Genomic DNA, 20,945 nt, shown 5'->3' with positions numbered 1-20,945 from the left:
AGTGATAGCAGTGGAGACGGGACTGCTGAGGACCGTATGTGGAGTACAGAGAATGGATAGGATAGGAAATAATGTGATTCGTGAAACATGTGGAGTGAGGAAGTCTGTGGACACCAGAATCGGAGAGAGTGTACGAAGATGGTAAGGTCATGTGGAGAGAATGAATAACAACTGAGTTGTGAAAAAGGTATATATGAGCAAATTTTAAGGAGGGAGGATGCGAGGCCCTGGCCTTTGGTTCCTTCTTTCTTGCATAAAAAAGAGAAGAAAAAAAAGAGGGAGGCCAAGGAGAAGGTGGAGGGATATGGTGGATAAGTGTGTGAGGAAGAGAGGTATGGAAGTTGGTGAGGCTAGGGAACTGACAAGAGATCAAGCTGGCTGGATAAGTGTTGTAAGAAGAAGTGCATAATCAGGGATTTGGTACCCCTTTTTAACGTGACAGCATCCGGACTGACTATCCAATACGCTTATGTGACGCTACAAAATGTGGTGAAAGTTTTTGGCCTATCAGATAGAGCCAGGAGTCCGGGGGCTTGAATGATGAGTGAATGAAAGCGTGGCCCATTGGATTGGGTAAACTTAGGCTGTCTGGATATTGCTACTTCTCACCTTGCCCTAGGGTGGGAAAGGAGGTCCGGATGATAAAAAATAATAATAATAATAATAATACATTCCTCAGCAACAGCTTGATGAAATTTACAAGTTTGTTCCATGGTTCACTAAAGAATGAGGAGAACACTGAGAAGAATGATATGGAAGAAGACCTGAGTGGTATGAATGATTTGTACAACAGTAAATTTTTTGCAACAGTCAGACTAGGTGAACTCTAAGACTGTGTCTGGAAACAGATGAATCGTCATACCACGTAGATATAATTTAATCACTTTGGTTTGAGATTTGCAAAAACCTTATTACACCTCAGCTGCAGTGCCAGGTCATATATGAAGTCCTTAATGTAGCTGTCCTTTTCTGACTTCTTGGAATCAAACAGTACAACCAGGGTTATTTTTGGGTCAACTTTAATCAGGAAGTATGTTGACCCAATCTGGAATGAAGAAAAAAAATATCATCAGCATGTCCCTCCTCCTCATTATAATCATCCTGAACTTTTTTCTCACCTCAGGAAGGGGTGAGGTAAGGTCCAGGCAACACAGAAACAGATAGCACAAAAGAGAACAAACAAATGAAAGTTATATATCACAAGCAAACTTTAGTATTAAAATCTATGTCTTCTTCATTATATTTGAAGCTTACAGTATAACTCTTATACAGGTCAGATCGATAACAAACCTGCTGATCGAAGAAGTGGACAACTCTGTCCAACAGTGCACTTTCAGTGTTACGGTCATTCACCCTCATGATGATGCTGGGCCAACGCTCCAAGGGTTTAGTCTGTAACAGTTAAGAGGCATTAGATGTACAGTTGTGGAAGAACTTTCTGCTCCACATTTTGTATGGCTTGTGGAGATATCTGGCAACACTCTGAGTAGCAAACAGCTCATACGAACTTCCATGAATGAGCAGGCCAAACTCACTCAAGTGGCATGTGGATCACACAGTTGCCTAAAATTATTTCCTTTACCATTCACCACTAGCTATGTACAGTATATTATATAGTAAAATGTGTCTATAACAAGGATGTTTGTATTCTTATGATGTGAAAGAGTATAATCTATCTTCGTCTAACACGGTTTTCACTGACACGAAAATGGTCTAACAAGGTACAACTTTCCAGATGCAACATCGCTTCTAACACGGCCATTGATGAAGCTAACACGGTTATTTGAACCGGGTGGGTGGTGATGAGGTGAATCATAGGAGTGTGGCCTTGCCAACGGGCATCGTCTACCTCCCAGCCAATCACACTTCAGCATTCTCACTTTTGAACTACCCTCTACCTCCTCTCCGGGATAGTGTCTCCCCTCTTATCCTCTCATAAGGTAAATAAAATGTGGCTTTTAACTGTAATATTACTCTTTTATAATTTTTTGAATCATATTAATGCTTTCTAGGAGGTTAAAATTGGAGGGTATAAAAAAATTCTGCAGCATAAGGGGGGAAAAAAGTGGACTTCGGGCAGGGGTGCAGAAGGAAATAGGAGCCTTCAAGAGTCCCTGTAACATGAAATTTCTCTAACACGGTACAGGTGTGGAAGCAATTACCTGGTAACCGTTAGACGAGGACAGACTATATAAGGAAAACAGTGCCACTATCAGGCTGTCTGACAATATATTATCACTCCTCCAAAATATCAGCAAATTGATGTCACTCATGGCCACTATCAATAAAGTAATTAGGATGTTATCTTCATGTTAGGGCGTGTTTCCGTGACTAATATTTCTGTAGCTTATCAGCGGCAAAAATGCAATGAATAGGCATGACTCATAATATTACACTTATATGACAATATCAACATAGATCAGGAAATACGGTGTAAGCTGAATGGCATATGAACCCTATATATGAACCGAAGTTTTCACCGCATATTCCGTTCGAGTGACATCAAATCTCACGTTAATCACTGATACCCCTATTAAGCTACACTTCTATGATATGATGATTAAATCAAAACAATGGTAACTTGGAGATCAACATCAACACCACTTGGATGCATAAACATTCTTGCGACTTGGTGTAATGTTCTTCAGAAATGTCACATATGTTAAGCTATACAGACAACAGCAATAGCAGCATGAGTTACCGGTATCATGAATAATGGATTACTTGATACGTTATGAATACAATATAATATAATAAAAATAGCTAGTGATGAATGATAAAGGAAGTAATTTTAGGCAACTGTGTGATCCACACGCCACTTGAGTGAGTTTGGCCTGTTCATTCATGGAGGTTCGTATGAGCTGTTTACTACTCAGAGTGAGTTGCCAGATATCTCCACAAGCCATACAAAATGTGGGGCAGAATATTCTTCCACAACTGTACAGTACTGTACATGACAAAGTGGTTATCTGGATCCTCAATTCTTAACTACATTGCATGGATTCTAGCTCACTTGTATTTTCAAACACCTGACCCCAGGTATCCTGATTCTTACCAGCTACTTCTAATAAAATATCAACAGCATCATCATGCTGTTCCAACATCCAGTATTGCAAGGGGATCAATTAAAAAAAAAAAAAAAAAAATGAAGATAGCAGGAGAACTACCAACTAATGTACCAAAGGGGTGCTCACTTTTAATCAAGCACTTAAAAGTCTTGGTTCCATTCCACGCACTGTATACTATTCAAACATAACCATCATGTCAGTGCCATGTCATCTGTATGATACTGTAGCAATAGCCATTCCAGTGATGCAAACTGAATGGGTGTATCCCCCCCCCTGAGATGGTTTTGGTCACATGAAGAGAATGGATGACAAGAGTGGCAAAAAAGGTATACCTGAGTGAATTTGAAGGAGGAAAGAGGCAAGGTATGCCAAGAAGAAGGTGGAGAGATATGGTTGATGAGTGTGTGAGGAAGAGAGGTATGGAAGTCAGTGAGGCTAAGGGACTGACGAGACCGAGCTGTCTGGATGAATTTTGTGCGAAGAAGCGCATAACTAGGGATTTGGCACCCCTTTTTAACGTGACATCATTCGGATTGATTCTATCTATCTATCTATCTATCTATAGCCCGACGCCCTAATCCCGCAAAGGGTGGCCGCAGACAAAACGCCTCCAAGTCACTCTGTCACCCACCATTTGACTCCCCTCCCCCCAACTCACCCCCCCCTCCCTCATATACCTCTCAACTCCATCCCTCCACCTCATCCTCGGTCTACCCCTCCCTCTCCCTCCCTCCACCTCACCTACATACACCCTCTTAGTCAGTCTTTCATTCTCCATCCTCTCCACATGTCCAAACCACCTCAATGTATTTCTCCTAATCTTTTCAACCACATCCACATCTACCCCACAACGTTCCTTCACTTCTTCATTCGTCAACCTGTCCCTCCATGTCACTCCACATGCTCCTCTCAAGTAACTCATTTCCACTGCTCTCACTCTTGACTTGTTCCCCTCTTGCAAAGTCCACGCCTCGCTTCCATACGTCAGGGTAGGGATCACAATACCATCATGCAGTGACTTCTTAACTTCCATACTCACCTCCCTATTTCTCATCACTGCTTTCAGTGTGCCAACAACCTTCCTTCCCTGCTGTATCCTTTCACGTACTTCATCCCCCAAAGTTCCATCCTTACTCATCACACTACCCAAGTACTTGAATGCACTCACATTCTCCATATCCTCACCATCCAACCTCACTGCACAATCTGTGACTTCATTCCTCTCAAACACCATAACTTTACTTTTGTTTACATTAACTTTCAGCTTCCTCCTCCTACACACTGTCCCAGATTCATTCACCAAACCTTGCAACTCCCATTCATCTTCACTCAACAATACTGTATCATCAGCAAACAGCAACACCGGAAGCTTCCAAATCTCACCCTCATTCATTAGGGCCACCCCCACATCCACTGCCCTACCTTGTACCTCCTTTACGACCCCATCCATATATATATTAAACAGCCATGGAGACATTACACACCCCTGTTTCAGTCCCACATTGAGATCAAAGAACTCACTCAGCTCACCATCCACTCGCACCGTAGCCCTAGCTCCCTCACATACTCTTCACAGCACTCAACAATTTCCCCTCCACTCCATATATTCTTAATACCTTCCACATACCTTTCCTATCTATTCTGTCATAAGCTTTCTCCAAGTCCATGAAGGCAGCGTACACTTTCCTTCCCTTCTCTAGATACTTCTCCACTAAACATCTTAGAACAAATATCTGATCTACACACCCTTTTCCCTTCCTAAATCCCCCTTGTTCTTCTCCAACTAGCTCCTCTGTCATATGCCTAACCCTATCAATGAGTATTCTACCATATATTTTACCAGTCACACTAAGAAGGCAAATACCCCTATGGTTACCACATACTTCTCTCTCCCCTTTTCCTTTGTACAGAGGAACAATTATACCTGATTTCCAGTCCTCTGGAACCCTTCCCTCTTCCCAAGCCAATCTACACAACTTCCATATCCACTCCACAACAATCTCACCCCCATACCTAAGCATTTCACCACACACTCCATCAATTCCTGGGGCCTTTCCCAGCTTAATCTTCTTCATCGCTTCCACTACTTCCAACCTACTGATCTCTTCCTCCTCCTCTCATCTCTTCTTCTCCCAGCCATTCCCCAACCACTTATACTCACACTGCTCTCACTCTCTACATTCAACAAATCCTCAAAGTGCTCCTTCCATCTCCTCAATTTCTCTCTCTTCTCCACCAACAATCTATTATTCCTATCTTTCACTCCCTACTATTTCCCCTTTCACACTGCCTTACTTTCTTTACCTCCTTCCAAAACAATTTCTTACTCTCCCTCCATTTCACACTCAGATTCCTCCCAAACTCTTCATCCACTTTCTTCTTACTCTCCTTCACCAGTCTCTTAACCTCCCTTCTCCTGCTCACATATACCTCTCTCTCTCTCTCATCTTCTCCCCTACCTCTACTCGCCAACTATTCACCATATGCCTTCTTCTTTTGTTCCACAGCTCGTTTCACCTCATCATTCCACCATGCTGTCCCTTGCACACCCTTGCATCTCCTCCTCACTCCACAAACCGCCTCACACTCTGCGCTTATCTCTTCCGTGAATATCTTACATACGTCTTCCACCCCTTCCATCTGCTCTAGCTCATACCTTCCCAATCTTTCTTCCACTATGCTCTTATACTCTGTCCTCTTCTCACTATCTTGCAATTTCTCCACTCTTCTCACAGGAGCTGCTTCCTCCTGTCTTCCCCTTCGCCTCCTCAACCACTTTCTTTGCAGCTCTACCTTGGCCATCACTAAGTGATGGTCCGAGACTCCATTCCCCCACCCTCTCCACACCCTTGCATCCAACACTTGTCTTCTCATTCGCTCATCCACACACACGTAGTCTATCATTGCCTTTCGTTCAACAAGTTCACCATCCATCCTCCTCATTACTCTCCATGTATACCGGTGGATCATCTTATGACGAAAGTAGGTGTTGGCTATTGCCAACCCCTTACCAGCACAGATGTCCACCAAAGCACTACCATTCCCATCTACTTCCACTGGCACACCCCACTGACCAACCACTCCATCCACTCGTACATTCCTGACTCTGCCATTCATGTCTCCAATCAACAGCACTCTCTCGCTCCTCTCAAACTTGTCCATACATGCTTCTACTCTCGCCCAAAACTCATCTTTCACTCTTGCCACTCGATCCTCTGTTGGAGCATACACACATACAATCGCCCATGCTTGTATACCTACTTTCATCCTCACCCATACAATCCTTGCACCCACTGTTCCATACTCTCTTATATTCTCCTTCCACTTCTTGCTTATCATCAGACATACTCCCTCTCTTGCCCTCTCATTCTCACTGACTCCCCGCACATATACCTACACCGTATTCCCATTCTCTCACCCTTTCACCTTGCCATTTAGTTTCAGTCAATCCACATATATCCACTTTTGCATCCTCAAGCACCTGGACAATCTCTCTCTCTTTCACTTCATCATTCACTCCTCTCACATTCCACGTTCCTACTCTCAGAATGTCCTTTGTCCGTTCCTTAGTCGTCAACGTATGATCCGTCCGGGTCCGAGGTGCTTTATTTGCTTTTTTAGTTAGTTCTTTTTACGGGGTGGGGCACTAACCCACCACCAACCCTTTTAGTCGCTGGCCTATCTGATGAAGCCAGGATTCCATGGGCTTGAATGATGAGTGAGCGGAAGGATGGCCCATTGAACTGGGCAAACTTAGACTGTTTAAACGCTGCTGCTCCTCACCCTGCCCTAGGGTGGAAAAGGAGGTCTGGACGATGATGATGATGATGATGATATGTGCTTACATTTTAAATATTTTCTCCCTTTTACCACATTTTTTCATATTCAGTTACTACTGTATATCCATCCACACCTTATTAATGCATGCTTCCTCCTTCTTTCAACAGTATTTTTATACAGCCCAGTCATATCTGTTCTTTCTACATAACCATAGTATCAAGTATACAGTCCTTTACTTGTAGGTTAACTGATGTTCTCAATACTCAACATCATTCCTTAATCTCTCTTTTTCGGCCTGTCCCATCTACATAGCTCACATATATTTCTTAATGGTCCCCCCCCCCCTTTTTTTTTTTCTTTTTTTTTTTAATGCTCTCACTTTTGATTTTTCATTCCCATGCCATACCAGGTCTTCACACTGGTAAGGTAATGAAGATACTAACATGCATTCATGTAGCCCTCTTTCAGCCTCTGTAAATACCCAATTTTCTGCTCCATATTGTCACCTTCATTGTATAAGCTCCCATTCTTTGCTGATCTCAATTCCTACTTGCTGTGCACATTGCCCTCTTGAACAAATGAGGTCTCTCCTAAAATATCATAAGGCAAACCAACCATACATAACCATAAATGGATGGTAGGAAGGAAGGAAGGAAAGAAAAAAAGGAATGAATGAATGAATTAAGAGAAGGGAAGAGAAAAAGGAAATGCAAAGAAAGGAGGCAGAATACCAAAGAACAGATACATACAGACTGTCTAAACGGCAGACACAGAAAACATGTGGCAGGTGGTGGCAACCATCATCCACTCACTTGATGTGGTGCTGCCTACTTCTTCCTTCACTTTATCATTCTTTTTCAGTGTCTATCCTCCTCTCTTCTTAACTCTCCCATTTTTCCTGTTACTTTTCATTACTATTCTTTCTTTTTCAGGTGGCGTTACACTGAGTGACAAGCCTACTGTTTCCTGTAAGCCAGGAAACCATTTACAATGCTGGGTGAGAGCCATATAACCAACCCATATGTGTTCCCTACATGTCAGCAAGTGGTTGGTGGAGGGTTAGTGTCCCTCCCCATCAAATAACTCATGTATCCTATCCAGATCTTCCTGCAGCATTTTACAGTCCTCCTCAACCTCTACCTTCCTCAAGACCTTTGCATCATCAGCAAAAAGACTTACATAACAGTTCACTCCATCTACCATACCATTTACGTAAATCAGGAACATTACTGGCGCCAACACCGAGCCCTGTGAGACTCCACTTGTTACTTCCCTCCATTCAGACATCCTGTCCTTTATTACTGTCCTCATTTGTCTGTCTCTCAAAAAGTCTCTCATCCATTCCAGAAGGTTTCCCTTCAGTCCTCCTACTTGCCTTAGTTTCCATATTAGTCTGTTATGGGGTACCTTGTCAGAGGCCTTCTCCAAATCTAAATACACATAATCCACTCAACTGTTTCTCTCCTGTAGCACGTCAATCGCTCTTGAGTAAAGGCTCAACAAGTTGGAAACACATGACCTTCCACTTCTGAATCCAAACTGACTTTCAGCCAAAATATTCATCTATCTATCTATCTATCTATCTATCTATTGCCAGACGCCTCAATCCCGTTTGGGGTGGCCACAAACAAATCGCCTCCAAGTCGCCCTGTCCCCCACCATTTCACTGCCCTGCTCCCAACTCACACCCCCCTCTCCCATATACCTCTCCATCCCATCCCTCCATCTCATCCTCGGCCTCCCCCTCCCTCTTCCCCCCTCCACCTCACTCACATACACTCTCTTCGTCAGTCTTTCGCCCTCCATCCTCTCCACATGGCCAAACCACCTCAGTGTGTTCCTCATAACGCTTCCTATCACATCCACATCCACACCACAACGCTCCTTTATATCCTCATTCGTCAGCCTGTCTCTCCACGTGACTCCACAGGCTCCTCTTAAATAACTCATTTCCACTGCTCTCACTCTTGACTTGTGTCCTTCCAACAATGTCCAAGCTTCACTTCCGTACGTTAGAGTTGGTATCACAATACTGTCATGTAGTAACTTTTTCACTTCCATGCTCACTTCCTGTTTCTTATCACTGCTTTCAAGGAACCAGCAACCTTTCTTCCCTGCTGTACCCTTTCAAGCACTTCACCCTCCAAACCTCCATCCTTACTCATCACACTACCCAAATACTTAAACGTACTCACATTTTCCAATTCCTCACCATCTAACCTCGCTGCACATTCACTAACTTCACCTCTCTCAAAGACCATCACTTTACTCTTCCCTACATTCACCTTTAGGTTCCGTTTCTTACACACTCTCTCAAACTCATCCACCAAGCCTTGCAGCTCCCCTTCGTCTTCACTCAACAACACAGTATCATCTGCAAACAACAGTACAGGGAGTTTCCAAACACTATCCTCTCTCACCAGGGCCACTCCAACATCCACTACCCTACCTTGTACCTCTTTTATTACCCCATCCATGTACAAATTGAACAACCATGGAGACATGACACATCCCTGTTTCAAACCAACTTTCAAAGAGAAAAATTCACTTAGTTCACCATCCACACGCACTGCAGCCTTCGCACCATCGTACATACTCTTCACAGCATTCAACAACTTCCCATCTACTCCATATATTCTTAACACTTTCCACAATCCTTGTCTATCCACCCTGTCATATGCTTTCTCCAAATCCATGAAAGCCGCATACAACTTCTTTCCCTTCTCTAGAAACTTTTCCACTAAAGATCTAAGAATGAATATCTGATCTACACAACCTCTTCCCTTCCTAAAGCCTCCCTGTTCTTCTCCAACTAATTTCTCTGTTCTTTCTCTAACTCTGTCTATAAGTATCCTACCATACACTTTTCCTATTATACTAAGAAGACAAATGCCCCTATGATTACCACACACTTCTTTTTCCCTTTTTCCTTTGCACAAGGGAATAATTATACCTGACTTCCAATCCTCCGGGACACTACCTTCCTCCCAGGCCAATCTGCACATCTTCCACATCCATTCTACTACTATCTCTCCCCCATGCTTCAGCATTTCACCACACACTCCATCAATTCCTCATAACGCTTCCTATCACATCCACATCCACACCACAACGCTCCTTTATATTTTATCCATCTATCTTTCAGGATTCTCTCGCACAATTTTGCGACCATGCTGGTAGTAGTAGTAGTTCCCTAGGCAGTCTGGCCGAACAGCCCTGAGCCCCTCAGGAAGACCATGACCGAGACCGGGCTTTCCCACAGAGCTCTCAAAGAGTGTATGTTGTGTTGTTGGCGTAGGTGATTGTGTGCAATGCAGTCTTCCATCATGTGCTTAATAGTATGGGGTGCTGTGTTACATCCTGGACAGGCATCAGTGACGGAGTCATCCAGCCTCTTCTGGTAGCTTAAGAGGGCTGGATGGTGCCCACATTTCAGCCAGGCCAGGTGGACCCTGTCCACACGAGGGAGATAGGATTCAGAAGGGTGGATGTCAGAAGGCCATGCGTGCAGCTGTGTGTTGTCTTTAAGTGACTGAATGGAGTGGCGAGTGGTTTGAGTGTGGATATGCTTCTGGAATCTGGTCTGAGGTGGGCAAGGGGGCAGAGATGACAGTATTTGTGTATGATATCATGTGCTGGGTGTTCTGATGTTCCTTGGTGTGCATGGATGTGCTGCCATGTAATGTAGTGGATGTTGTGGGTTTGTGGAGGCTGGAGCATGAATCTGGGTTCCTCTCATGTCTAGGTGATCTTCGACTTTGAGGACTTTGGTTTCTTGATGTAGGTGGTTTGTGGGTGTAGGAGCTGTGCAGTCTGTGATTATTTTTAAGGCCTTGTTCTGTATGGTCTGTAGAGTGTTGTAGTGTGTTTTCGTGAGGTTAGGAACCCAGGCAGGGCTTGCGTAATTCATCAATGAACATATGTATTGATTATATACTGCTGTGGTGGTTTCTTTGTTGTGTCCGAATGTTGTATGGGAAAGTGACCTCAAGGCGTTGAGTCTTGGTGTTATTTTATTTTTAATGTTTGTGATGTGTTGTTTAAATGATGTTGATGTATTGTATGATACACCAAGGATTTTGTGTGTGTGTGTGTGTGTGTGTGTGTGTGTGTGTGTGTGTGTGTGTGTGTGTGTGTGTGTGTGTGTGTGTGTGTGTGTGTGTGTGTGTGTGTGTGTGTGTGTGTGTGTGTGTGTGTGTGTGTGTGTGTGTGTGTGTGTGTGTGTGTGTGTGTGTGTGTGTGTGTGTGTGTGTGTGGTAGGGGAGTGTTGTTTATGGTGAGGTGTGGGATGTGACTGTGTTCTGCTGTCCAGTTTGTGAGAAGGGTCACTGTAGATTTGGCTGGGACTATTTTGAGCCAGTTTGTGGTGAACCATTCATGTAGTGTGTTGAGGTAAGGTTGGAGGATGTGTGCAGCTGTGTTTGCATTTTGATGTGTACATGTAAGTGTTATATCATCTGCAAAGGAAGCTAAGTGTATCTGTGGTGTGTGGGGTGTGGGTATGTCGTGCATGTATAGGTTAAAGAGTGTAGGGGACAAAACAGACCCTTGAGGGACATCATTTGTGAAGTTTCTGATGTTAGAAGGCTGACCAGCAAATGTTACATGTGCACATCTGCCTGCTAAGTAGTTTGCCAACCATCTTTTTGTGTTATTGTGCATGTTTGTGTTGAGTATTTTGTTTGTGAGGTTGTGGCGGAGGATGGCATCAAAAGCTTTCCTGATGTCTAGTGTGACTAGGAGTGTTCCGTGTGGTGGCCTAGCTGAATTCATGCCATCAAAAACTCTCTGTGTAAGGTCTGTAAGAAGGGTGTTTGTGGAGTGTAGTGGCCTAAAGCCATGGTGTGACTGGGCTAGGGGAATGTGGGGTGTGACTAGTTGTAGTACCAGTCGTTCAGTGACTTTAGAGGGGGTGCAGAGGAGTGTGATGGGGTAGTGTTAGGAAGGTAATGTGGGGTCTTTGTTGGGTTTAGGGATAGTGATGATAATGCCATGCTTTCAGATGCTGGGTATTATGTTGTGTGAGTAGCTGTAGTTTGATATATTGGTGAGTGCTTGTATGCCTTGTGGTCCAAGGTGTTTAAGGTCAATGTTGCTTATGTAGTCTGCTCCACAGGCAGATGAGTGCTTAAGGTTGCTAATGATGTGCTTTGTCTGCTAGTAACTGAAAGGTGCGTAGTCTGGGTCTGTGGGGAACTGTCTCTTATGTCGGATGATACGTCGGTCTTCGGGAGGGGGGTTTAGATGGGTGACTTGTGAAAAGTGATTGATGAAAGTATTTGCTTGTTGTCTGTTTGAAGGTATGGTGTCTGTTGTCGTGATGGCAGCATGTGAGTATGTAGTGTTGCTGTCGGAGAGTGTGATGCTGTTTAGTGTTTTGTAGAGTTTACTGGTGTTTGTTTTGTGGTCAAGTGCTTGGAGATAATTATTCCAGTTTAGTGTTTGCTGTTCTGATATTTTACTGTTTATCTGAGTGTTGAGTTCTTGTATTTGTTGTATGGTGTCTTGTGTATGGGGTGCTGGGGAGTGTCGCAGTCTGTCCCGCTGTCTAATGAGGCCTTGAATTTCTGGTGTGATGATGGCATTGTGTATCTTTCTGTTGCCTCTAGTTATGTGTCTTTTGTCTGCATTTTGTCTACGGCCACCCTTTGCGGGATTAGGGCGTCGGGCTATAGATAGATAGATAGATAGTATTGAATGTGTGCACACCAGTGTTGATGTTTGTGATAGCTGTACTGTTTAGTGTTTCGAAATGTTGTTCTGTTTCAGTTGCAAAGGCCTCCCAGTTGGCTCTTTTATAATTCGTGTATGTGTGTCTGCGGCCACCTGGGGTGATTCTGGTTTTGGTAGTGATGATGACTGGGAAGTGATCAGAACATAGGGTTTTGACCACTCTCCAGGATGGAGTGGGGGCAAGGTTTGGGGAGCAGAAGGTGATGTTTGGGGTTGATGGGAGGAAGACGGCTTGGTGTGGGATATGGGTATGTTGATCTAGACTGCTCAGTATGAAAAGATGATCTGTCTAGGATTGTAGTACCAGCCCTCTGTCTGTGTCAGGTCTGTTGACATGCCAGGCTGACGACTTGGCGCTGAAATCACCACCCAGGATGATGTTGGGTATGTTAGTGATGTGGTGTATCTGTGGAGAGTATCTGTGTGGTACTGTGGGGGACGACTGGGGGGGAATGTATGTGTTAGTGACTGTTACGTGTGATTTGTTACCACTGTGTACTTTAATTGATTGTATTTCTGTTGTGGTATTGTGGGGGGAGAAGTGACTTTGTGTGTGCACTGGTATCTGCAAAGTTGATGGATTTGTGTACTAGGGTGTTGAGTCCACTGCCACCGCCGTCGGCCTGGTCTTGTTGAATGGTGGTGAAGTTATGAAATTTTGGTGTTTTCTGTGCTCTGTGTAGTTTTGTTTCTTGTAAGATGGCAAAGTGTATGTTCTGTTGTTTGATGTATGTTCTGTTGTTTGATGAATTGTGTGAGTTCTAGTTTTTTGGTGTTTATGCCATCTATGTTTAACTGAAGGATGTTTATGTTGTATGTGCAATGTGTGTTGGCTACCGCAGCATGGGGGAGAGGTGGTGTGAGAGGAGAGGAAGGGGTAGGAGGTTGTGATGGAGGTAAGGGTTGGGGTGGATTAGGATGGGTTGGAATGGGAGGAGTTGGGGGATTGGATGGTGTGGGAAGGATCGGTGGGTTTCGCTGCGGAGATGTGAAGGAAGTAGGAGTAGGGTTGGTGAGGGGGTTTGTGGGTGGGGTGAAGGAGCATAAGGGGCAGGTCCAGGTGTTTGTGTAATGTTTTCTGGATGCAAGTGTTGTGCAGGTGTAATGGGTCCAGTTCTTCCAGGAATTGCACTGAACTGAACCCTTTGTCTGTCGGCTCAAAGTGACAGGTTTTGAGCATGTTGGAGATATGTATTTGTCAGTGGGTCGTGGATTGCTCTCAATGTCCCCAGCTAGAAGAAGTTGTCGAGAAATGACTGCCAGGGAGTCATTTCTCAGTGTAGAAAAAACGGTGTTGTTGTGTGTTTTGTGTTGGGAGATGTGGTACTTGCCCGGGTGACTGAAGCCACTCCCAGGTACTCAGGCCCCGTTGAGGGGCTGGGAGTGTTTGCGGTGGTTTGGCCCCCATGCTGTCCTCCTCTTCTCTTCGACAGCCTCTGGGGGGTAGACCCACAACGAAGACACCACCGCTGGTTAGGGACACTGGTTTGTAATGCAGGGGTTCTTCCCTGTTTCCTCCCTTGTAAATTGGTACCACATTTGCCCTCTTCCATTCTTGTGGCACTTTCCCGTCTTCCAGAGAACACGCACTTAAACTGTGAATCTTATCTGCCAGTTGATTTCTGCATTCCTTCAGTACCCATTTGGAGATTCCATCTGGTCCTGGGGCTTTCCTTACATCTTGAGTTTCCCGTAATTTATGCACTTCCTAAGTGTGTGTGTGTGTGTGGGGGGGGGGAGTGCTGTTTATGGTGAGGTGTGGAATGCGACTATATTCTGCTGTCCAGTTTGTGAGAAGGGTCACTGCATATTTGGCTGGGGCTATATTGGGTCTGTTTGTGGTGAATCATTTGCGTGGTGTGTTCAGGTAAGGTTGGAGGATGTGTGTGGCAGTTTGTGTTTTGGTGTGTACATGTATAAAGTGTTATGTCGTCTGCATAGGAAGCTACATGTTTTTGTGGGGTGTGGGTATGTTGTGCACGTATAGGTTAAAGAATGTAGGGTACAAAACAGATCCTTGAGGGATGCTGTTTGTGAAGTTTCTGATGTTCAATGACTGACTGGCAAATATTACATATGCATATCTGCCTGCTAAATAGTTTGCCAGCCATCTTTTTGTGTTATTGTGCATGTGTGTGTTGCATATTTTGTTTGTGACGTTGTGGTGGGGGATGGCATCAAAAGCTTTGCTAATGTCTAGTGTGACCCCTTATAAGGTGATGGTGTCTGGTTATAGACAGATAGATAGACAAAGCAAACAACAACAAACTCACAGGTGGGTAAGTAAAGATGGGTGGGTAGGTGTTGATTCCAGTAGGTGTGGGTGTGGGCTGGTTGGGGTGGTGGTAACCAGGACCCTGGTACCCCTCCCCTGCCTCCAGCACCAGGCACACATTCGCTGCATCTGTCTTGCGTTGGAAACTCTGAATTCTGGTAGGGAGGGAATGACAGTTTTTATTGATTCATTTACAGTATTTATATTTTGTTGGTACTTTCCTTGTTCTGGCCTATTAATGGAACACTGGTATAGCATATGATGGAATTAGTGATATACTGCATCTTAATGATAGACAAGACAGATGGGCAATTACATGAACAACTAACATATGGATGAATGAACAGGTGAGTGGTCAGGCATCAACATACAGATACATGAGTATTAGACAGGCACACAGAAATAAGAGAAGGAAAGACAACCAGACACAACTGACTGGATGAACAGACTGTTGGATGAACGTTTACGCTGATCAGCTTCTGGGAGGTTAGGAAGAAAACTAGACAAAACTAGACACAGTGACTTGTTTGGCCAGATCCAGACAGATATACAGGGCGTTCCTGCTATAACAATGAGATGCGTTTGGGAAAACCCATCGTTGAGCTGGGGTATTGTTAAATGGGGATGTCATAACATAGTACAGAGATAGCCCGATTATCCGGGCTATATGGTGTTAAGGGGTGCCTGATTAATCCGAAAGCACGATTAATCCGGCGGAAACACAAGTACTGTACTGTTAGACTGATTTATTTACCGGTAAATGTACACTTAAGTACCAGAAAGACCTTTCCAGTTCAATGTATATTCCTCCAGCTTGTTTCAGTATTTTTCATACTATATTCAGTTCAGTAAATCACGTTTTCTTACTGAAAGATTTCCTCCCTGTTAGTATCGTCACGTTCTAAAGCTGTACCTACGATTGTTTCCAGCACAATGGACGAAACTCATCATACTCAAATGTGGACTTCGTTTCCCAACTTCCCAACTGAAGATTAGGTTAGGTTACATTATCAGGTGCTGTTAAGCTAGGTTAGGCCAGGTTTAAACACTTAGATTAGAACAGTGTCTTCTGCCATTACGTTAACGAATCAAAGAGTCGTCACACCAGAACAGAGAAAAACAGCGGGGAAAGATTTAACAAGAAATGTTTATTTACCAACCCAGAAATAATCAGAAAAATATAACAGACTATCAGGATGAACTGATTTGGTAAGGTGCTTTTACTGCTTATAGCAAAGCGTATGTTTACCCCCCTCAAATACTCAATGTTCGTGAGTTCAGAAATTTGTGTGCTCCCGTGGCAGACCTTGAAACCATTTTTTCAAAGTTATAAAGTCAGTTTCTTTTTCTTACAGATGTGAAAAGACTCGTCTGGTACACCTGGCTTTTTTCCCTCCTCCCTAAACCCATCTTGTGATTTGTTATGATTCGTGAAAGAAAATTAGGGGGCATGTTACATTAGAATTTAAACATAAAGTTAGGGTGCATGTTACTTTAGCATTTAAACATATCGGCGAAAACATCTGGGATGAAAGGACTGCCGAGCTGTTTGGGATGGTAGAGTTGGCAGTTTTTATGGCTCTCCCTAACTTAACGTTACTGACACCGGTACAGTAAAGCATTGTTCAAGGCTAACAGCCATAAGGGGTTAATGGAATACATTATTGTTTGTATCAATACTCTCTCTTTCACACACACACGAACGAACAAAAGAATGTGCAATAAATGTACACTTAACTGTAAGGAGCAGAAATAACTGTATGCTCTGTCGGTCCGAAATGTGTTGGGAAGCGACATCGAACAAAGAATGTGGAACTGAATGCCACCTTACGAGAACACGTGAGATGAAAGTATTTTTTCTTATTAGTAAACAATTGTTCCATTTCGTCCCCTTTAACTCGTAAATTTTCGTCCAAGCATACAGCCTAATAACCTTACCAATTCAATTCATATTCTCTAGTTTGTTTTTGTATTTTTCTAGTTTGTTTTCTTATTATCATAACGTTCCTTAAGCTTTACCTACGTTTGTTTCCGGCATAATGGAAGAAACTTGCTCCTAATTAGGGTGCATGTTACATTAGCATTTAAACATATCGGCGAAAACATCTGAGATGAAGTGGCAGGCCGCCTGACTGCTTGAGATGGTAGAGGAGGGTCGTGAAAACATACCAGTGACCTTCGTTCCCTTCCCATAATTGTTCACAGTTTTTTATAGCCCTAACCCAACATCCCTGACACCGGTACAGTAAAGCATTGTTCGAGGCTGACAGCTATGATGGGGTTAATGGAATGCATTATTGTTTGTATTAATACTCTCTTTCACACATACAGTACACTTAAGAACGAACAAAAGAGTGAACAGTAAATGTAAGAGGAAGAAATAACAATGCTCTGTTGGTCCGAAATGTGTTGGGAGGCGCGATACCTAACGAAGAATGCAGAACTGAATGCTAACTTACGAGAACACATGAGATGAGTATTTTTTTTTTTTTTCTGATTAGCAGACATTCTTGTTTCATTTCGTTCCCTAAAACTAGGAAACCCATTACTTTTCGTCTAAGCATACAGCCTAAAGACCTCACCAATTCACTTCATATTCCTCCAGTTTGTTTTCTGTGTTTTTCTATTTTGAGGGTAGTAAATTACCTTCTCTTGCTGAAAGATTTTCTCTTTTATCACGTTCTTTAAGCCGTACCTACGATTGCTTCGGGCATAATGGATGAAACTCATCGTACACAAAAGTGGATTTAGTTTCCCAATTTCCCAACTGGAGCCCAGGTTAGGTTAGATTAGGTTAAATTATTAAGTAGTTAAGCAAGGTTAGGCTACGTCAGGAGTATCAGTTGCCTCACCAAACTCCATCCTACCACCCTTGTGATCGAGTTGTGAGCAGGAGGTGTGGGTGAGGGCAGGGTGAGCAAGACTCTCTCTGGTTTATCCATGCCTCTCTCCCTAGAAACTGTATGCTTCCTGTTTAAACCGGAGCTATCGTACGGATAATTCTATGAATTACTGTACCACTGAACCATTGGGTCACAGCCCGGATATACCGAAAGCTGGATAATCCGAGCCTGGATAATCGAGCTTCCACTGTACAGTACAGTCCTGTATAAGGATGCCTTTGGGAGTCTTGGGACTTCTCCCCCCAACAAAGTCCAAAATCTACAGTACCAAATGAGTCCAGAAACAAGTTTCTAGCTCACATATACCCTAAACTGCTTTAAAACAATCTAAAATAAGTCTAAGAGCAGTTTATAACTCACCTAAACCCAAAAATAAACTCTGAAAATCATCAAAAATGTCTGGAAAAAATCAAACTTAGTAAACTGTACCCAAAAATGACAGCGTTCATCTCACCTATGACGAGACATATTAATCTGGAAAAAAAAAAAAAAAAAAAAAAAGTTTATAAATCAACCTAAATACAAAATTTAAGTCTAAAATATCATCAAAATTGGTTTAAAATACCAAAACCTATTGCATAACTGGGGACTGCCTATCATTAGGCAGGGAAGGGTGTTAATTTTTTTACATCGCTAAGATGGGGTACCGCATAATGGGGTCTCATATAGTGGGGTGTACCTGTATTTAGATGGCTGGATAGACAAGCAGGTGGATGCATGTATATAAACTGTACTGTACTGCTAACAGTTCTCTGAACAGATACACAGATAAACAGCCAGCCTTACTTAGAGACATAATCACAGGCCTGTCCCTGTCTTGAAATCAGTGCCTTCATTTCCGCAGGTGAGCTCTGTGCAGCCAATGTCTCGTGGAAGTAGAGTGAGAACTTTGATACCAATGCTGCCTTTGCCTGCCACAACCACTGGTACAGAGCTGGTAGAGGCCATGACTTTAGGAAGCTTGAACCAAACCCGTACTTCTTGGGCTGTGGGTGAGGTGAGGGTTTGTTATTCATGACATTAGAACTGGTTCTTGCCTTAATCCCAGAAGGGGTGGTTACAAATAAACTGCTTCCATGTAACCCTGTCCTCTGCTGTTTGCCTGCTCTCCACTCAACCTACACACCCCTCCCTAATATATCTCTCAATCAGATCCCCAGTCTCCCCTCCTTGCCCCCCTCCACTTCGCTCACACACACTCTTTTAGCAGTCTCTTATTCTTACACTCAGTTTAACTTAAAATATGGGCCAATTCTTAATTAATTTAGTTGTGCTATTGCCAGACAGTTTTAATCTGCTTAGCCCCTTCAATCTCATAGTGTTTTGCATTTTATTCCTGTGAGCTTTGGATTATTTTATTCAACTTAGAAGAGACATTGCAAACTGGAGAGGTTATATATAGGCTTCAGTAAATTCTTCAACAGTAAATTTTCTTCTCAGCTTAAAAAAAAAATGCATGGTTGCAGTCAGTGCAAAATGAAAAATATGTCATCGACTGAAGAGGTTGAGTTATTTTCCATCCATCCATCTACCATCCAATCCTACATTGCCCCATGAGCAGCGTAGAAGCCCACGGCTAGGCAAGTTGGTCCTAACATTTAAGATGAAAGTGACCAGCCTCACTCATCCCTGAGTGGCATTAAGTGAGCAGTAACCCCCAACCATCCCTTGGATATAAACCTTCACCAGCTCAATCTGATTGGAGAGCCATAATTACCCACTAAACCACCAGAAGCCAAAATTTGGTTATGTGGTTACCACCCAGCATAACAAATGGTTTCCTGGTGCATTGGAAACCATTTGGCTTGTCACTCAGTGTAGAGTCATCCACAGGCAGAAGGAAGAGGAAAGAATGAAGGAAAGAAAGAAAGAAGAGGGAGTGTAAAGTCACCCATAGGCAGAAGGATGAGGAAAGAGTCTAGGAATGAAAGACAGAAGAGGATGGAAGGAAAGACGGATGGAGGAGAGGAGAGGGCAGACACCCGACAGCAGCACTGCATCGAGTGAGTGGATGGTGAGCTCCCCCACCTACCACCACATATGATTAAAACCATTGTCCAGGAACTTATTGGAGTGTGAGTAATGTTAACTTATTCTTGTTATCATCAAACAATTTTATTCAGCTTGCCAGTGTCTTTGTGTCTTCTCTCTCTCTCTCTCTCTCTCTTGTGTATACTGTATAATGTGTCCAACTATGGGCAAAGGCTTCAGGGCCTATCCCAAGGCCCAGTAGTCCTCCTACACACCTCCACATGTCACCACTTTGGCACTAACACCCACTGTCTATACTGAATACAGGTGGCCCTCCCCATTGGCAGGGGTTAGGGGAAACAGACCCCCATGAATGCGGAGGGCTGCCTGTAATCAATACAGACGGTGGGTGTTAGCGCCAAAGTGATGACATGTGGAGGTGTGTAGGAGGACTACTGGACCTTGGGATAGGCCCTGATGTGTTTGCCCATACTTGGACACATTATTTACATAAAAAACAGAGAGAGAGAGAGAGAGAGAGAGAGACAGACAGACAGACAGACAGAGAGGGGATACAAAGTCACTGATAAGCTGAATAAAATTCTTAGCTGATAACAAGAGTAAGTTAACATTACTCACACCCCAATAAGTTCCTGGACAATGGTGGTGTGCCCTCCCGCAAATGCCTCTACAGCCATAAATTATGTTCTTTGAGCATGTGTGCACATACTGTACCTAACAGACCAAATCTGGGACCTGAAAGCAGCATAAAATAACACAAATAGTAAAAGACCAACTGTATAAAAAAGTTTAATAACAAAAAAGTTTTGATTGGGTATGGCTGTACTAAGTTAGGGTAAATATGTACCTAGTGACTTCCACAGACTCTCGCGACTGAGTACGTCTCGAGAACATCCAGGTGAGTGTGGGCAAGTCATCAGCTACATATTTACCCCGAAATTCTTACAACCATACCTATTCTGTTCAGAGTTAACTCACCACTGTCCCTGGAATTTTGACTGACGAACCGATGATTTTGATGATGATGATGATAATGATGAACATGACACACGTGGGACAAAGTTATCACAAGTAAATCACACAATTGGGCGCTAATTCACTCACCTTATAGCACAGCAATGCACTTGTTACCTTTGAACACGTGAGAGCACAATTACTGGGCACAATAATGAAATTATGGGAGGTTTGGCTTGG

The 20,945-nt window shown here is 43.4% G+C and overlaps 1 protein-coding gene across 1 annotated transcript in view; it reads right to left on the bottom strand.

Annotated features, from left to right (window-relative positions):
- Window positions 1-815: 815 nt before the first annotated feature.
- Window positions 816-20,945, bottom strand: part of LOC145391198 (KICSTOR subunit 2-like) — a 45,579-nt gene continuing 25,449 nt past the window's right edge. Inside the window, exons 7-10 of the mRNA XM_080265876.1 lie at window positions 18,546-18,745; window positions 14,855-15,011; window positions 1,291-1,392; window positions 816-1,045 (exon numbers count right to left, since the gene is read on the bottom strand). Of these exons, the coding sequence (XP_080122002.1) occupies window positions 881-1,045; window positions 1,291-1,392; window positions 14,855-15,011; window positions 18,546-18,745 (624 nt within the window). The 3' untranslated portion in view covers window positions 816-880. The remainder of the gene's footprint in view (window positions 1,046-1,290; window positions 1,393-14,854; window positions 15,012-18,545; window positions 18,746-20,945) is intronic.

Source organism: Coenobita brevimanus, chromosome 17, assembly GCF_032717465.1.
Source record: "Coenobita brevimanus isolate Jiangsu-jjx chromosome 17, ASM3271746v2, whole genome shotgun sequence".
Lineage (NCBI taxonomy): Eukaryota > Metazoa > Arthropoda > Malacostraca > Decapoda > Coenobitidae > Coenobita > Coenobita brevimanus.
The sequence above is the reverse complement of the archived record's forward strand: the minus strand, read 5'-3'. Positions and strand labels throughout refer to the sequence as shown.